At 43.7% G+C, this 16,299-nt stretch overlaps 1 protein-coding gene across 1 annotated transcript in view; it reads right to left on the bottom strand.

The window, feature by feature from the left end:
- MPHOSPH8 (M-phase phosphoprotein 8) overlaps nt 1-15,499 on the bottom strand; it is a 104,478-nt gene extending 88,979 nt beyond the window's left edge. The window contains exons 1-3 of the mRNA XM_089666222.1: nt 15,173-15,499; nt 6,146-6,301; nt 699-1,481 (exon numbers count right to left, since the gene is read on the bottom strand). Of these exons, the coding sequence (XP_089522348.1) occupies nt 699-1,481; nt 6,146-6,301; nt 15,173-15,367 (1,134 nt within the window). The 5' untranslated portion in view covers nt 15,368-15,499. The remainder of the gene's footprint in view (nt 1-698; nt 1,482-6,145; nt 6,302-15,172) is intronic.
- Nucleotides 15,500-16,299: the final 800 nt, after the last annotated feature.

Raw genomic sequence — 16,299 nt, 5'->3', positions numbered from 1 at the left:
GCACCAGCAGAGCTGGGGGTACTACTGAACGTGGCACCAGCAGAGCTGGGGGTACTACTGAACGTGGCACCAGCAGAGCTGGGGGTACTACTGATCAAGAGATCTGCTGAACAAGGGTACTAATAAAGCTGGAGATCTGCTGAGTGTGAGTGTGTGGGGGTGGGTGCACAGGGCATTTGGCAAACTTTATTAAAGCTCAGAGAAAAAAAAAAAAATATCACGTCACAGAAGCATCAAAAAAAGTATGTTGAAGGTAGGCACTTTAATGTGCGTTAAAGTCAAAGCAAGTCTAAATGAGATGAGACTGGGGCAGGGGAGGAAAAAAAAACACAACCACTTTCCCCCAAAAGGAATATAAGCTGAAGCATTGATACAAGAGCATAGCAACTATAAAAAAATGAACACATACAGATCTGGTTTTCCTCTATGCATTGTGATGTCTTTAGGAGTGTCTTGCACCACTAAGAGGTCTATGCCATTTCAACTTGATTTACAGCTAGTATGCATACAATTACCCAATCCCCCAAAAGTAGTGAATATCTAAATATTGATTAGAATAAAAAATATCCATCTGTACACTGTGGGAACAGGTCAACTGTCTATGCATATATTCTGGAGATTTCACAAATTAGGACAAATCTGCTATTTACTTTGTATCCAATTTGCATACTAGTTCATAATTTTCATTAGACACTTACTTCTGCCAAGGATTCCACAGATTTCTTAACTTTGTCATCAGTACTAGGCCTCTTCGACACTGGAGCTGGCAGTTTTTCTGCAGCCAGAGCTTCTTTCAACTTTTCAACAGATTTTTGCTTTTTCACCAGGCTTTTCTTGTCCGTATGGCTCACATCCACCGACATGGGCTTGGAGTCGTCATTTTTCTTTTTGTGTTTCTTTTTCTTTTTTTTCAGTTTCACATCATCCATTTCCTCTTCAAAAGGACCCCCAAATGAGAGATCCTCTGCTTCATATGGAGGGGTGGTTTCTGGATTTCTGATCTCCTCATCCTGACCCATTTTGTCTCGGTCTTCTGAAAGAACATCACTGCTTACACCAACAGTCTCTGCCTCTGGTCCTACAGGTGATGTTTCTTCCTTAGACAGCTCTGATCCCAATGATTTTTTGGGTTTCTTTTCTTTCAAGTCTTCTTTCACTCTGAATTTAGTGTCCTTGGCTTCTTCCTTCTTGGACTTTTTAGAGTCCTTGGTGTCATCCTTCTTAGGTTTCTTACTGCCCAGATCCTCTTTGCTTTCTGACAGTCTTTTCTTTGGTTTGGATTCCGTAGACTGGCTCTCTGGTTCCCCCTCAGGCTTGGACTTTTCCTTCAATTTTCCAGATTTCGATTTTTTCTTTTTCAGCTCTTCCTGCAGCTTGTCATCCTCCTCCTGATTAGATTTCTTCTTCTTTTTCTGTGGTGTCTCCTCTTTTGAGTCACTGTCAGACTCTGCCTCGAAAAGATCCCCAAGAGACAATTTGGGCTAATCAAGAGAAAAGAAAGAAATATCCTAAGATGTCTTATGTATAACTTTGTATTAAAAATACCATAGGGATGATTAACAAAAACCTGGATCGAATACAAACCAATCAGACTAGATCTTATTAAAAGCTCAAATCCAGGTATACCATTATACCCCCTCCCCAGCATATACCTACATTTTCTTTGCTTTTCCACTGCTCTGTTGAGAACTGGGAACCAAAGGAAATATGCAGAACTTCTGTGTATGCAGAAGCTTTCGACTCATTCCATGCAATAGTGCTAGGCCAATCAGCACTGTCACATCGGTCTACAGCTGTGTAGCTTTCACAGAACTTTCTTCAACTGAACAGAACACAGAGGAGTGAAAAGGAAGGCAAAAGTATTTTGAACCTATTACACTGCCCTGTTTGAGCAATGCAGAAGTTCACCTTAACCCCTTCACGCCTAAGGGTAAAACAAATCTTAATGCCTAAAACACAATCTTGCACCTTTGACATGTGTTAGTAAAACCATCAATATCACCACAACTACTTTGTACATCCATGTGGATTATAGCTTGTTTTTTTCAGAACAAATTCTGCTTCCGTTTAGTGGTAAATGGTAATGGATATCTCCTTATTTTTTTTTTTTATTATTCTCAAAAGGAAAACTGGCCCAAAATAGTAAAGAAAAAAAAAATGGGTTTTTAAATTCAGCTGCGTTTCTTGTTACAACCAGAACCTACCACCAAAGAACAATGCAAAAAAATTTTTCCAGCTCTTGACGATCACAGCGATACCATATGTGTGTGTTATTATTTGTTTGTAACCAACCATAGTACAACCCAGAAACAATAGTGCGCATTTTATTATTTTTACCAAAAACCCACTAATACTAACCAATTTTACAAAAAAAAAAAAATTAAAATCCTGACCTTTGACCCAAACATTAACCCTGGCACTGAAATAGATCAAACTTTGATCCAGGTATTTTTCATTATTTAATCTGTTAAAAAAAAAAAAAGAAAAAGATAAAATATTAAAAAAAAAATACAGAAAAAGTACCTAGATCAAGGTTTGATCTAGTTCAGTGCCAGGGTTAGTGTTTGGGTCAAAAAGTCAGGATTTTTTTTTTTTTGTAACAAACAGGTTTTTCTTCCTCTCTATGCAATGTATCTCTCTCTTCCATTCATAGGAGAGAAAAAACAAAAACAAGGTGGTGGGCTGTACAGTAACTGATCACTGTGATAGCCAGAGGCTATCACAGCGATCAAGTGACCCAGAACCAGGAGTCCTGGGTCCCGATAGTTAGAACGGGACCTGGGGCTCACATTGACACCACGGCCTTTGTGCTTGGAGCGCGCTGTGCGGTGCCCAGTTCTGTGAGGCCGCATATTTGTGTTACGTCGGCATGCAAGGGCCGAGAGCCCAGGACTCCCGGTTCCGGGTCACATGATCGCTGTGATAGCTTCTGATTGGCTACAAGCTCTGTGCTCTGCTGGGCACCGATAGCCACAAGACTACTCTAACTGCTGATAAAAAAAGGTATTTAGTGAATGCAGAGTCCTGGGTTTAGCAACACCAAGTGTGAGCAAGCTGCAAAAAAAAAAAAAAAAAAAAAAAGGATGGGGAGCAGTCTACGACTCTGTATAATTTATTTATTCTTTTAAAGAGACTAGCTTCAGGGAATACCCCAAGAGGTAGACCAAGAGAAATAGGCAGCTGAATATTACACGTAACTTTAGTTTTCTTTTAAATGTTCAGTTTAACCACATTGCTTTACACCACCTGAGCCTCAAGTCAAGGAGGAGCCCTTTAAGTCGCTTCCCGTCTGCCCTACAGCAAAAATACTGCTACAGTGCGGCACAGGTGCGCAAAGACAAGTATATATACACACACACACACACGTGATTTTGCATTTCCAGGTAGGGGGCACGCGCCGCCATTTGCGGCTGTCAATCACCGGGTCCCGAACAATAATTACCTGCCGGTGCCTGGTGATTTCCGAAGATCTCCGTCAGACAGGACTGTTTTGTTTACCAACAGTCCTCCTCCCGATCAGCTCAGGCACACTGCTCTGGATGGCTGTGCACAGCACAGCCATCCAGAGCAGTGTGATTACAGTGAACACACACCGCCCCCCAGTAAAACACTCCTTTGCACACAGTTAACCCTTTCATCGCCCCTCATGTTAACCCCTTCCTGCCCAGTGCCATTAGTACAGTGATAGTGTTTTTTTATTGTTTGTTTTTTTTTTAGCACTGATCACTGTATTGGTTTCACTGAGGATGTCAGTGACACCAAGTCAGTTCCCCCCAGTGTCAGAATGCCTTCCAGAGTCCCGCTATGAGTCACTGATTGCTGCCATTACTAGTAAAAATTAAAAAAAAATAAAAAAAACTTCCAGTATATACACCGCCATTGCTAAACGCTATAACTTTCACGTAAACCAATTCATTTACATGTATCGGGATTTCTTTTTTTTAGCAAAGACATGTAGCAGAATCCATTTTGGCGTAAATTTCTGATATTTGTTTCAAATTTTTTTACTGGACATGTTGAAAGTAAAAAGTAAAAAATATTAGGGTTTTTTGTCGGTCTTTATTTTTTATAGCGTAAAAAAAAAAAAAAAAAAAAAAAAGCACAGGCGATCAAATACCACCAAAAGAAAGCTCAATTTGTGGGGAAAAAAAAAAAAAAAGAGCATAAAATTCATTGGGGTGCAGAGTTGCATGACCGTGCAATTGTCAGTTAAAGTAACAGTGCCATAATGCAAAAAATGGCCTGGTTAGGAAGGGAGGTAAATCCTCTGGAGGGCAAGTGGTTAAAGAACCAACAAGAGACCTTTGTAGGCATAATCGGTGAGGTAAAGTACACATGCATATATTTTTGGCCCTTCAGGCTGCTTTCACACAGATGTGCTTTAGCTGCATTTTAACCATGCCAAAAACATAGCAAAAATATGCAATCCCTTTGGATTCTTCACACCACTTCGCTGTGGGTGTTGTGCATTTTGAAAGATCCTGCTTGCTGCATCTTTGCTGTATATGCGTTTTTACCGCATTTTTGCGCTGAAGTGGTGTGAAAGGGCCCTAAATCTTACAATCAACAATTATCTTAATATGCAGTTGTCATTGAAGGAAAACCCCAGTTTACACACCATTTACTTGTTTAACCACTTGCCCTCCTGAGGATTTACTCAGGCCATTGTTTGCGTTACGACGCTGCATTACTTTAACTGACAATTGTGCACTTATGCAACACTGCACCCAAATGAAATTTACGTCCTTTTTTTCCTACGAATTGAGCTTTCTTTTGGTGGTATTTGATCGCCTACCGTTTATTTTTTGGGCTACAAAAAAAAAAAAAAAAAAAAAAAAAAAGAAGACCGACAGTTTTGAGGGAAAATAAAAAAAACAATATTTTTTACTTTTTGCTATTAAACATGCCCAGTAAAAAAATAAAATTTCGTCATAAATTTATGCCAAAATGTATTCTGCGACATGTCTTTGCTAAAAAAAAAAAAAAAAAAAATCCCAATACGTGTAAATTAATTGGTTTGTGTCAAAGTTATAGCGTTTACAAATGCCGGTATATATACAATGGGATTTTTTTTTACATTTTTACTAGTAAGGGCGGCGATCAGCAACTTATAGCGGGACTGACACGGACATTTTGACACCGCAGGAAACTGACCTGGTTTCACTGACATCCCCAGTGACACCAATACAGTGATCAGTGCCCGAGCAGTGTGCCCGAGCTAACAGGGAGGATGGCTGTTAGTAAACAAAACAGTCCTCATCAGTGATCGTCGGAAATCACTGGGCGCCAGCGAGTAATTACCGGCCAGGACCCAGTGATTGCCGGCCGCGAAAGGAGGCACGTGCGCACCCCCTACCCGGAAATGCAAAATCATGTATATATACACACACACACACACACACGTACCGCCCTGCAGAAGTTTTTCTGCTATAGCGCGGTGGGGTTGCAGTTAAAGTGTTACTAAACTCACAACAGTAAAATCAGTCTGAGTATTAAAAGCATGCTTTACTGCATATACACTGTGGAACCTAAGGGGTTAATCCTCTGCATTGTGTAAAAAGACTGTTTGATTGACTTCTCTGATCCTCCCCTTCTTCCAGTGTTTACCTCTTCTCTCCTGATAAAATACATTGTGTGGAGACACTGCACATGTTAAGATTTGGTGTATATTGCTAGAGAGTTTTTTGTCCTCTCTTGGGAGAGTGCATGTGACCAGCACAGGGCCAATCAGCACTGTCCAGACAGAGGTTCTACATCCTCCTAGAGAAAACTCTTCCTACAAGCTTTAACCAGTGCTCAGCTGAACACTGATAGAAGTCACAAGACTGCTATAACTGCTGATCAGAAAAGGTATTTAGCAGTTTATATTTGCTAACATAATTGCATTTCCATGTTGTGTGTACTGTGGGAGACCAGATATAGTGAATGCAGGGTCCTGGGTTTAGTAACACTTTAAATTGTTCCAAGTTTTGGATAACTTTACTTTAAAGCAAATCTCTCAGCAAAAACAGCAGATTTAAATAAATGCAATCAAGAAAGATCCATTATACCTACAAAAATATGAACACCTGGTCTGCATCAACCCCTTCCCATGGCTACAAATTAATAAATTATTATTAGATTTAATGATTTTTCACATATTTACCGAGGATTCCTTCTTAGCAGCTTTCAGTTTACTTTCTGCTTGTTTCTTCCTGAATTCAAGAAGAACCTCTTTGCAGTCATCAAGATGGGCCTCTGGCTCCCAGGTGTCACCACTTGAATCATATCCCTTCCAGCGAACTCGGTAAAACACCTTTCCCTGGAAAAACCCAACAGTGTGAATGATAAACAATCAATGACATCAGACACATCAATAACAGCTGCCTTGTGAAGATATTGCATTCAGGCTAGGTTTACATCTGACATTTTACAATCTTGGGTAGAATCACTGCAATTCTGTCCATGATCCCAAATTGCTCTGGAATAATGACAAAACGCACCATTCTTGTTCAGTGCCATTCATTTTCAATGACACCTAAATACGGTGCAGTTTTGCTGCGATTTTTGCACGATAAATCTTACGGAAATTGCGGCAAAACACAACATGCGAAACTTGTCGCCCAAAAGAAGCTCATGCCACTTTCTGGGGACAAGCTTCACGCGTTGCGATTTGTTGAACAATCAGGCAAAACTAAACTTCACAGCGTTTAGGTGCCACTGCAGGGGTGTGGAAATTTGTGGGAAAAAATGCTGGTCCATGGGACTAAAACGGGTCCCAATCTACTTGTCCCTCATGACAATCTACTTAGTCCTATAAGAAAAAAATAATTTTAACAAACACACCCAGGGACTAGCAGGGAGGGAGGGGGGACCTTGCAGTGTGGCGAGCACCAATTGGGTGCTCACCAGGAAAGTGGTGCATCAAGCTCTGCATCCCATGCTCCTGACTCCACATGCCCATCTACCGTAGGGTGGACACCAAGAGCAAAGGGAGGCTAGGCTTTGCAGTCATCCTCCCTGTAGTGTGAGGTGACACAATGAGGACAGGCCTGGCTCAGGAAGGAGTGTGATGGTGCTCCCAGGTTCTGGAGGACATGCAGGAATTAGACACCCCCAGGCATCTAGGCAGGCTGGATCAGTATTACTCAGCACCAATGTGTGTAATGGACAAAAGAGAGGTGAATGTACCACCTGTGATCCAGCCAGGATGATCGGTGACCCCAGCACCCCCCCCCCCCTTTCTCCCTGGGTGCGGGAAGTGTAGTGATCTGCAGGCTGAAGACAGACCGAGGAACTATATCTCCCAAGAGGCTGTGTGCAGCCGCTGCCTGTCATAGCAAACATCTCACTTGTCAAATGAGGAAGTCAGTAACAGACAGGCCCTGGCGGCCAAAAGGTGGCAGGGGTGTGGGTGGCTGGCAGACGATTGGCCGTCGAAGGGCTCTATGGGAAAAGCAGTGTTGTGGCAAGCAGACTGTGCCTATAACTAGCTTGAGGGGGGCGGGGGAAATGAAGCACAGGGGCAAAAAAAAACAAAAAAAAAAAAAGTAAACCCTGCTGCTTGCCTGCAGCTGGGTTATATGGTTAAAAAAAATAAAAACCCCACAAACACCTGCCCGGCGCCCAGAACTGCATGTCCCAGGCGTTGAGCGATATGATTTGCACATCCCTGCATTGTATATGAATGGCACCCGAATAGGCAAGGTGTGTTTGTGATTACTGCAGAGTGCTTTGGGACCGTGGTCAGAATCACAGCAATTCTGCTCAAGATCACAAAGCGCCAAATGTGAAGCTAGCCATAAAGTTAAAACTATTATCAAGTCACAATATTATAAAAATCACAGTATTACTATAGACCATTTATCGAACATGAGTACTTGTATAAGCATACTGATAGGTATAACTCAATGCTCCATGACAAAAGGAAAAAAAAAAAAAAAAAAAAAAAACACAGTACTTTGCTAACGCATACACATAATCATATACACTTTCTCCACCAACGGGCTGCAGCGGGGGCAACGCAGGATCGTGGGACATGTGAGTGGCTGTTTTTTAAAAAGTTTCTGTAGCTGCTGACTTTTTTTTTATATAGAGTGAGTGGAACTCCGCTTTCAGTTGTGTGTTCTAGGTCCCTTGACTAGCTTACAGAGATCTTAACCTATCACTTCAGCTTGGACACATGAACTGCAAATCTGACTGAGGCCCTGGAAACAGCAGAAAACGAGTATCAAAAAACCAGCAATGTAAAAATGAATACTGTACATGACTATACATTTATATAGGAGACTGCCATACCATACAATATTCCTGTATACTGAACTCTAAAATCAGACTGGGAGGTCAACATTTGTGTATTTTCTATAATTTCTCTTTTCTAAAAGCAGAACATGAATACCGAAAAAAATAAAGGTGCAGCGCTTGTAAAATCAACAATATATATCACGCAGTAAAAAAGCATATAAATTCGTATATGGTACACAATCAAATGTCCATGTGATGGTCAAGATATGAAATATGGTATTGAGGATTTCTTCCCAACCACTTCTGTGGATAAGTAAATTGCGCACTCACCAGATGCACAAAGTATTTTTGCATTTGAGAAAACAATATCTCACTGGGTCAGCTGGAACACCTTGAAGAGAGTTTCTCCCATCTGATATGGATTCCTCCCTGGGTACCTCCTGGATGATAGCAGCTTCCCTCTCCTCTGCACAGAACTCTGCGGATGGTTGGACTCATAAAGAGCCCAAAAAAGGAGGCCACATAGCGTGACACTGCTTCAAAATATTTATTTCCAAGTCAAGGTATAAGGTAGGTAACAGAAAAAAAACTGACCATGTGTAGGCAAGATGGCTACCGGACCACCACAGGGTCTCAGCAGCGTGACATCACAGAGTTGTAGCTCCTTCTGATGCGTTTCGTGCTACGCACACACTCATATGAGTTCTGTGCAGAGGAGAGGGAAGCTGCTCTCTTCCAGGAGGTACCCAGGGAGGAATCCATATCAGATGGGAGAAACCCTCTTCAAGGTGTTCCAGCTGACCCAGTGAGATATTGTTTTCTCAAATGCGCAATAACTTTGTGCATCTGGTGAGTGCGCAATCTACTTATTTATCACCAAAAGTGGTTGGGAAGAAATCCTCAATACCATATTTCATATCTTGACCGTCACATGGACATTTGATTGTGCACCATATACTAAGTTATATGCTTTTTTACCGCATGATATATATTGTTGATTTTACAAGCGCTGCACCTTTACTTTTTCGATTTTGCTATGGGAAGGTTGTATTGGTACCTTTTTGGTGTCCCAGCTGCTTTGACATATAGCGCTCACTTTCTGCTTTCCATTTAGAACATGAATACCGATAAGCTGGCACCAAGCACCATTGCCTTACAGGCAGTAATAGACAGATCAAAGTAAAACAAGCAGTATTTGGGATTCCATTCTTCACAGCAAGAATACACACACTTTACATTAAAAAAGGGTGAGTACATGATACAGATAAGTTCTGCTAGAACACAACTTCTGCCAAACGTTAAAGACTGCCCATGTTGGCAAAGCAACAGATTTCCCCATCATGTTATACTGTGACTTTATGATGGACTTCTGTTCAACTGCCCTGTTGGGTAAAGGCAGCACAATCAATGGCTGTCCCACTGTCAGAATACAACACCACAGTGAGAAGGATCCATCATCCACCTCAAATGTGTGGAAGTGGGGAATCAGTTCAGTTTCTTTTTCATTCAGCCTGCTGGCTGAACAAAACAAAAAAAAAATAAAAAATTTCTCTGAGGTGCATAGAATTCCCAACACACTGGAAAATTTCTGTACAACGTGCATGACCATATGTGTTTGGGGCCACTCAAACGCATACCAAATTAGGATGAGTGGCTGTGTCAGAGAAGCCACTGCATAACCATAGACTTATATGGTCTGCCTGCACACAGCACATGGTGGCTCAAGCTGTATAAACACACAACCAACTCGCACTCTACAGGCCTTGGCACCTGTGCGAATGAGGCCTGCAGATTACCCAAAGGAGAAGAATGTCACAAGTAACTTCAATGTGGGTCCAAAGTTTTATTCAGCGATCACACTGTTACAGCAAGAGCAATGTTTCGGAGTCTCACAGGATCCCTTCATAAGACATGTAACCTCTTTATTTATACAAATCTAATAGTTTATATGTATAAATCTCATAGGAAAAGCATATAATACAGTCTACAATTAAATCAACAAACACATATGCTTAAGATTAAAAGACGAAGTACATATGGACCGACGCGGTTCACCCAAAAAAAGGACTTCTTCAGGATCCAATTAGTTTTTGAATAAATGTAAACGCTTGAAGCCAAATTACAAGATGTACATATATATCTATGTCACAGTTGATAAGGATACACAGCCAAAACAGCAAACGTTGATCACATTATATGGATAGCTTCAAGGAGATATCAAGGTCAAATGATTAAAAAAAAAAAAAAAAAAAAAAGAAGGAAGGGGATCAAAGCCTGAGTTTCCCCCTTAGGTGTTTTCATCCCATACAATATATACAGTACATCCAGGAGTCTCTCTCCATGTCTGGCTTTCTTCATAAGTGTTTTTCTGCATGCATGCTAGGAGACTGATTCCTTTGTAGGGATCTGTATCCTTAATGGGACCTAGGCTTTCATCTTTTTGCTCTTTGTTTGACCGTACACTTTCTTGAAGCTATCCATGTGATGTGATTGTCATTTGCCGTTTTGGCTGTGTATCCTTGTCGTCTGTGACCGATATATATGTACATCTTTTAATTTGGCTACAAAAGTGTACATTTTTGCAAAAACAAATTGGATCCTGAAGAAGCCCTTTTCTGGGGCGAAATGCATCGGTCCATATGTGCTTCGTCTTTTGCAATCTCAAGCATGCATAAGTATTTGTTTATTATATCTTTCTACTAAGGGGTTTATAAATATAAACTTTTAAAATTTGTAGAAATAAAAAAATAGATTGGGGGGGGGGGGGGTTGTGTTTGAGGCAGACTACAAGGATCTACTGGATGATGGAAGTTCTTTTCTATCCGAGTATATATGGACTTTGATTTAAGAGAGACTTCATGTTTGGCACACTGAACACGGTTTATTTATTTTTATATGTTTGTTATATTCACTGGCGCTACACTATATTGTACGTTTAGGTTTGGGTATATCAAACTGTTTGCCAGCAGCCAAACGTGTTATCTCAACATTCATTAATTTTTTTTTTTGGACACGTGTGTCCCACTATGGCAATTTCCCTTCACTTCCAGTCACATATCTTAAACGGGAAGTGGGGAAATCCCCTTGGTGACAACCAGGGATTCCCCGACTATGAACTATTGTCCATATTGGTAGAACTTTCCTCCATTTCTGATCTGCAGAACACTCAAAATTTCACTTTTGGTGAGAACAGTAAATAGTACAAAGAACCTCTAAGAGGGGAATACCCCTTACTCCAGGGAAATTTCACTTCCTGTTTATTACCCGAAACAGGAAACCCTCTCCCCACAGAAAGACAAACCTGACAGGAATTATTTCTTTCCTTACTGTACAAAACTGAGCAAGGTTGTATAGAGGCCCCCAAGGTGGCTATTTTCCAACCTGCAGCAGTCAACTCTGATGTGGAGCCCGTTTAGGCCTCATGCACACTGACTTTTAGTTTTCTTCCCTGGCAGCAGTGTTTTGGATGCCCGATGCTTGTAAAAGTGTGTAACGCGTTTACCTGTGTCAAGCGTTTGGATGTTAATTTAATTGGCCAGCTTAAATAATTTATTCTGGTCACTGAAATAAATCAATACTCAAGCGCTAAATGTGCCTAGCGGTTTTTTTTTTGCCAAAACGCCGCTGTTCTAGGACACACTAGCATTCGGATTTTTCCTGCCACTAAAAGATTATGTGTGCATGGATAACATGCAGGGGAGCTCAGAGACAGGAAAAAAAAAAAAAAGTAGCTTCTGAAATGAATGTCCAGTGCGCATGAGGCCTAAAAATGCAGGCTCAGCACCACTGATTAAGGACTCATTCACACTTGTGTGGAGACCTAAAGTTTTCAATGCTAGAAAAATTCAGTTCTCCGCAAGTGCACACAAAAAAATTTTTCTATGTGCCCTGTTCACACTTGAATGCAGTCTTCGGCTGAGGTGCAGAGTCAAACTTCAGCTGTCACTGTAGAATATTTTGTTCGGACCATGCTGGTCCAAAGAACTATTTACTTCGCTAACAGAAGCACCACTGTGAGCACTGTATAAACTGTACATAGCATCCGCTACATACAGTATATAGCGCTGTGTCCAAGGAGCAGGACAGGGACATCCCGTCCGCTGCCAGAACAAAATTGAATATGGCTAAGGGCTACCCAGCCATTCACAGGAAGGTTTGTATTTTCTGAACGAGTACAAGGCTTCCTCTGTTTGGCTCAGGTGAAGAGGCAAATGGACGACGTCATAATCTACACCTCAGCATTCTACAATAATACAAAGTATTGTGTGAATGGCTGAGCAGAGCTCAGCCCGACTCCATTTTGTTTCAGAAGTGGGACAGGAAATCACAGCACTGATGCAACAGTTAATTTAGTGTTGACAGGTGCCTCATCCATTAGTGAAGGTAACAGTTTGCTTGGTCTACACAAACTATTTTAACCACTTGCCTACCGGACACTTTTACCCCCTTCATGCCCAGGCCAATTTTCAGCTTTCAGTGCTGTCGAACTTTAAATGACAATTGCGCGGTCATGCAACATTGTAACCCATATAAAAAAAAAAATTTTTTCACACACAGAGCTTTCTATTGGTGGTATTTAATTGCCACTGGGTGTTTCATTTTTTGCACTATAAGCAAAAAAAAAAGCAAAAAATTAAACAATTTTTTTCTTTGTTTCTATTATACAATTTTGCAAACAGGTAATTTTTCTCCTTCACTTATGCCCGTTGAGGAGTCTGCACTGATGAGATGGCATGGATATGCTGCACTGATGAGGAGGCACTGATGATGCTGCACTGATATGCAGCAATGATGGGCAGCACTGCTGAGTGACACTGAGGGGCGCCCTGATGATCACTGCAGATGTCCTCTGTGTCATTTGCCGTTATTGGCAGTACTTTCCTCACACTGTAACAGGCAACTGTATTTACATTGTGATCTCCTGTGTCACTGGACACAGCTGATTATGTGGTAAAAGGCTGCTGTGATTGGCCTTTTACCTCATCATGTGATCAGCTGTGTCCATAGGACACCGCGAACACAGAGCGCACATGTTCTGGGAGGATGTCACATGACACCCTCCCACAACTGGACAACTGTGCTGTAGCCGTCATTCGTCTATAGCGCGGTTGGCAAGTGGTTAAAGTGACAGGAAGCAAGGCAACACCAGCCAAAACAGACATTCCCTTTGTACAGTGCAGGGAGTGAGAACTGGCCCTAACAATCTTTGCCCGGCCGCTGCGCCTGTGAGGTGTATCCGGCTAAAGGTTACTGATCTGCACCAAGGATGGAATGTTTGGTATGGACACCCCTCAATTGTGCCTCCATGAATGCAGCTTGGAGGCGGCCTTATAGCGGTTTTAAACCCACAACCAAAAATGTATTATATTGCATCTTACCAATCATCAGGTGTGGTGGCTGCATCAGCACCCCCCATTTCCACTTCTGGCCAGCAACACAACTCCTGCATTAGAGTGCCCCCACCCTGGCTGAAGGAGCAACAGAGACACCTTTAGACAGCAACAGTCTGGGGTGAGGGTAGTGTTTTATATCCAAATCTGCTAGTATATCTGATATACTAGCAGATTTAGATATACTAACAAAGCTGAACTCCGGCTATCACTTTTTAAGCAGTTACAGCAATGACCTGTTCCTTTTGGGATAAAATGTTTTACATAAATAAAAGCTGATCATTGTAAGCACCCCTGGTAGTGGTAAATGGTTTGTCTTCACTCTATAACTGTTACATCTGCAGGCCAGCTAGTTGTATTATAAAAACAGGTTGGCAGGGTATACACCAAGTTTCTCTTTTTGTTCAACAAGTAGGTTGAAGGAAATGGGGAAACCCCACCAGGGGCATCCTGGAGCCTGGGCTACACTGTAGCAGTGGTCTGGATTCGGTCTCCCCATGTAGCGATGCGTGCCACCCCTCCCCCCACCGGTGCAGCGATCAGGCTGTCTGGTAATTGAGGCCGCATCTTTGCGGCCTGCTGGAGCGCAATACAGCGCTCGTTTGTGAGAACCAGCACGCTCTTCTGCTGGGCAGGGCTGTGCATGCCTGCCATTCTGACTGAGAGCTTCCCCTTGCTTGCTCTCACTGCCCACCCACCTCCGACATCTCCTTCCCAGTTTGACAGCTGGGTGCTGGGACTGCAGTTGCGTGTACCAGATTCTGCCGGTGAGTGGACAGGGAGTGTGGGGCAGCTGGCTATAGCTTCAGTGCATTTTATCCACCCCCACTAAGAAAGAAACCTAGGTTTGAGTTAGGTAACAGAGCATTATTCATGCAGCCCCATCAGGGCCCGCCCAGCACATCGGGGGCCCGCCCAGCACTGCCCATCGTGGGCCCCCCTAGCACTGCCCATCGGGGGCCCGCCCAGCACTGCCCATCGGGGGCCCCCCTAGCACTGCCCATCAGGGGCCCGCCCAGCACTGCCTCCTCAGAGCATATCAGTGGAGAGAAAATACTTGTATGCAAAATTTTAAACAGAACCTAAAGAAAACTTTGTTTGGCGTGAGCAATTCCTATCGCCCGATGTAACGAACATGCAGTTCCAGGCGCCAGGCAGCCAATTTTAAAAGCTGGCTCCTAGATTCAAATCAGATTTGTCAAGCCCCGCTTTATTGAAATGATCAGGACAGCCAGGCAACTAGCATTTCCCCATGGTCAGGGCACCTCCAAGTGTCTGCCAGAGCTCTCACGACCTGTACCCCATCGCCAGCAGGCTGCCATAGAGCAGAGCGCAGTTTGGGGGAAGCCAGGCGCACTACATGTTCCAGCTTCTGTTGTGAGCAGACAGCTCAGTGACCCCCTATAAGATGAGCTCCCCAATATCCTGCCAGTAATGGAGTGTGCGGGAAAGCTGCCACTATCTGCAGCACCTCTCACAGGAAGCACCCGGCGAGCTTAGCCATGCTGGCACTTGTTGTCCCTCCAGCAGGCCCCGCACACGTCAGCTCCCGGGCTCACCCCTTCTATCTTGGAGTCCAGGATGCTCTCCACCTCGAACACGTCCTCCTCGTCCTCCGGTTCGCTTTCCGCAGCCACCACCCGGGTTTCGGCCTCTCCCCGCTCCTCCACCCCTCCCGACTCCACGGTCGTGGACTCGCCGGCCGCCTCCGCTCCTGCAGCACCGTCCCCATCCAGTCCCGCAAACTCCGCCATGATGCCTCGAGTTGGGCAGACGACAACGGGGAAAATCCTCCTGCGCCACACACCTCCCCGATGCGTCCCGGAGGGACAGAGCGACCGGCCAATCACCGCACGTGGCGGCGGACTGGGGTCTCCCGTTTCTGTCCAATAGGATCGATGGAGCGAAATTGCGGCCGTGGGAGATCACGTTGGATGCGTAGCGATTGGCTTCTGCGCACCCTTGAGGAGAGGGAACTGGCCTATGAGATAGAGGAAGGGCGGAGCAAATTGTAAGGTAACTTCAGGCAATGCCAGAGAGTCCTAGAGCACGCATGACCGTCTGGCAGTATCTGCGCATGCGCCATCTGCCTACTAGTTAGATGGGGCAGCCCATTGGCTGTTGGCAGAGGTATTGGGTGTGGCTCTTCGACGTTCTCATTCCAGCTGCTGCTGGTTGAGTGCGGAGATGGACTGGAAGACACAGAGGAACTCTGAGCGGGTTAGAATCTCTGAGAAGAGCAGAATGCCGAATATATGTCGTATGATAGTTTATTCATTAAAGCGGAACTACACTCCATGTAAGCGACACAAACCAAAACTAGTCCTCTTCCGGTCATTGACGGACACAGCGGCTTCCTATGGAACATCAACGAAGCAGGGTTTTATAGCGCCACCTACAGGAGCAGGACACTAGGCGGAACAAAGACTTGGCACCGCCTATGGGCTGTCCAATGGGTATAAAACCCCCTCTCTGCTATAGGTCTGCAGTCTGTGCTGTCTGGTGTCTCAGGAGTATGGATGAGGATTGCTGGGACTTGTGGGCACACAATTTTTTCCCCCCCGGACTTTTGTGTTCCTGCAGAGATCTTCCATAAACAGTCTGGCCGGGTAATCTAGGTCACCCCATCCTGACCAGCGAGCATGCACAGACTGCCATCTCCACACTCGGTCTGCCGCGACTATGC

Source organism: Staurois parvus, unplaced genomic scaffold (genome assembly GCF_062004578.1).
Source record: "Staurois parvus isolate SC_StPar_1 unplaced genomic scaffold, SC_StPar_1.0 ptg000050l, whole genome shotgun sequence".
Classification (NCBI taxonomy): domain Eukaryota; kingdom Metazoa; phylum Chordata; class Amphibia; order Anura; family Ranidae; genus Staurois; species Staurois parvus.
Note: the sequence above shows the minus strand (reverse complement) of the source record. Positions and strands in the feature narration are given on the sequence as shown.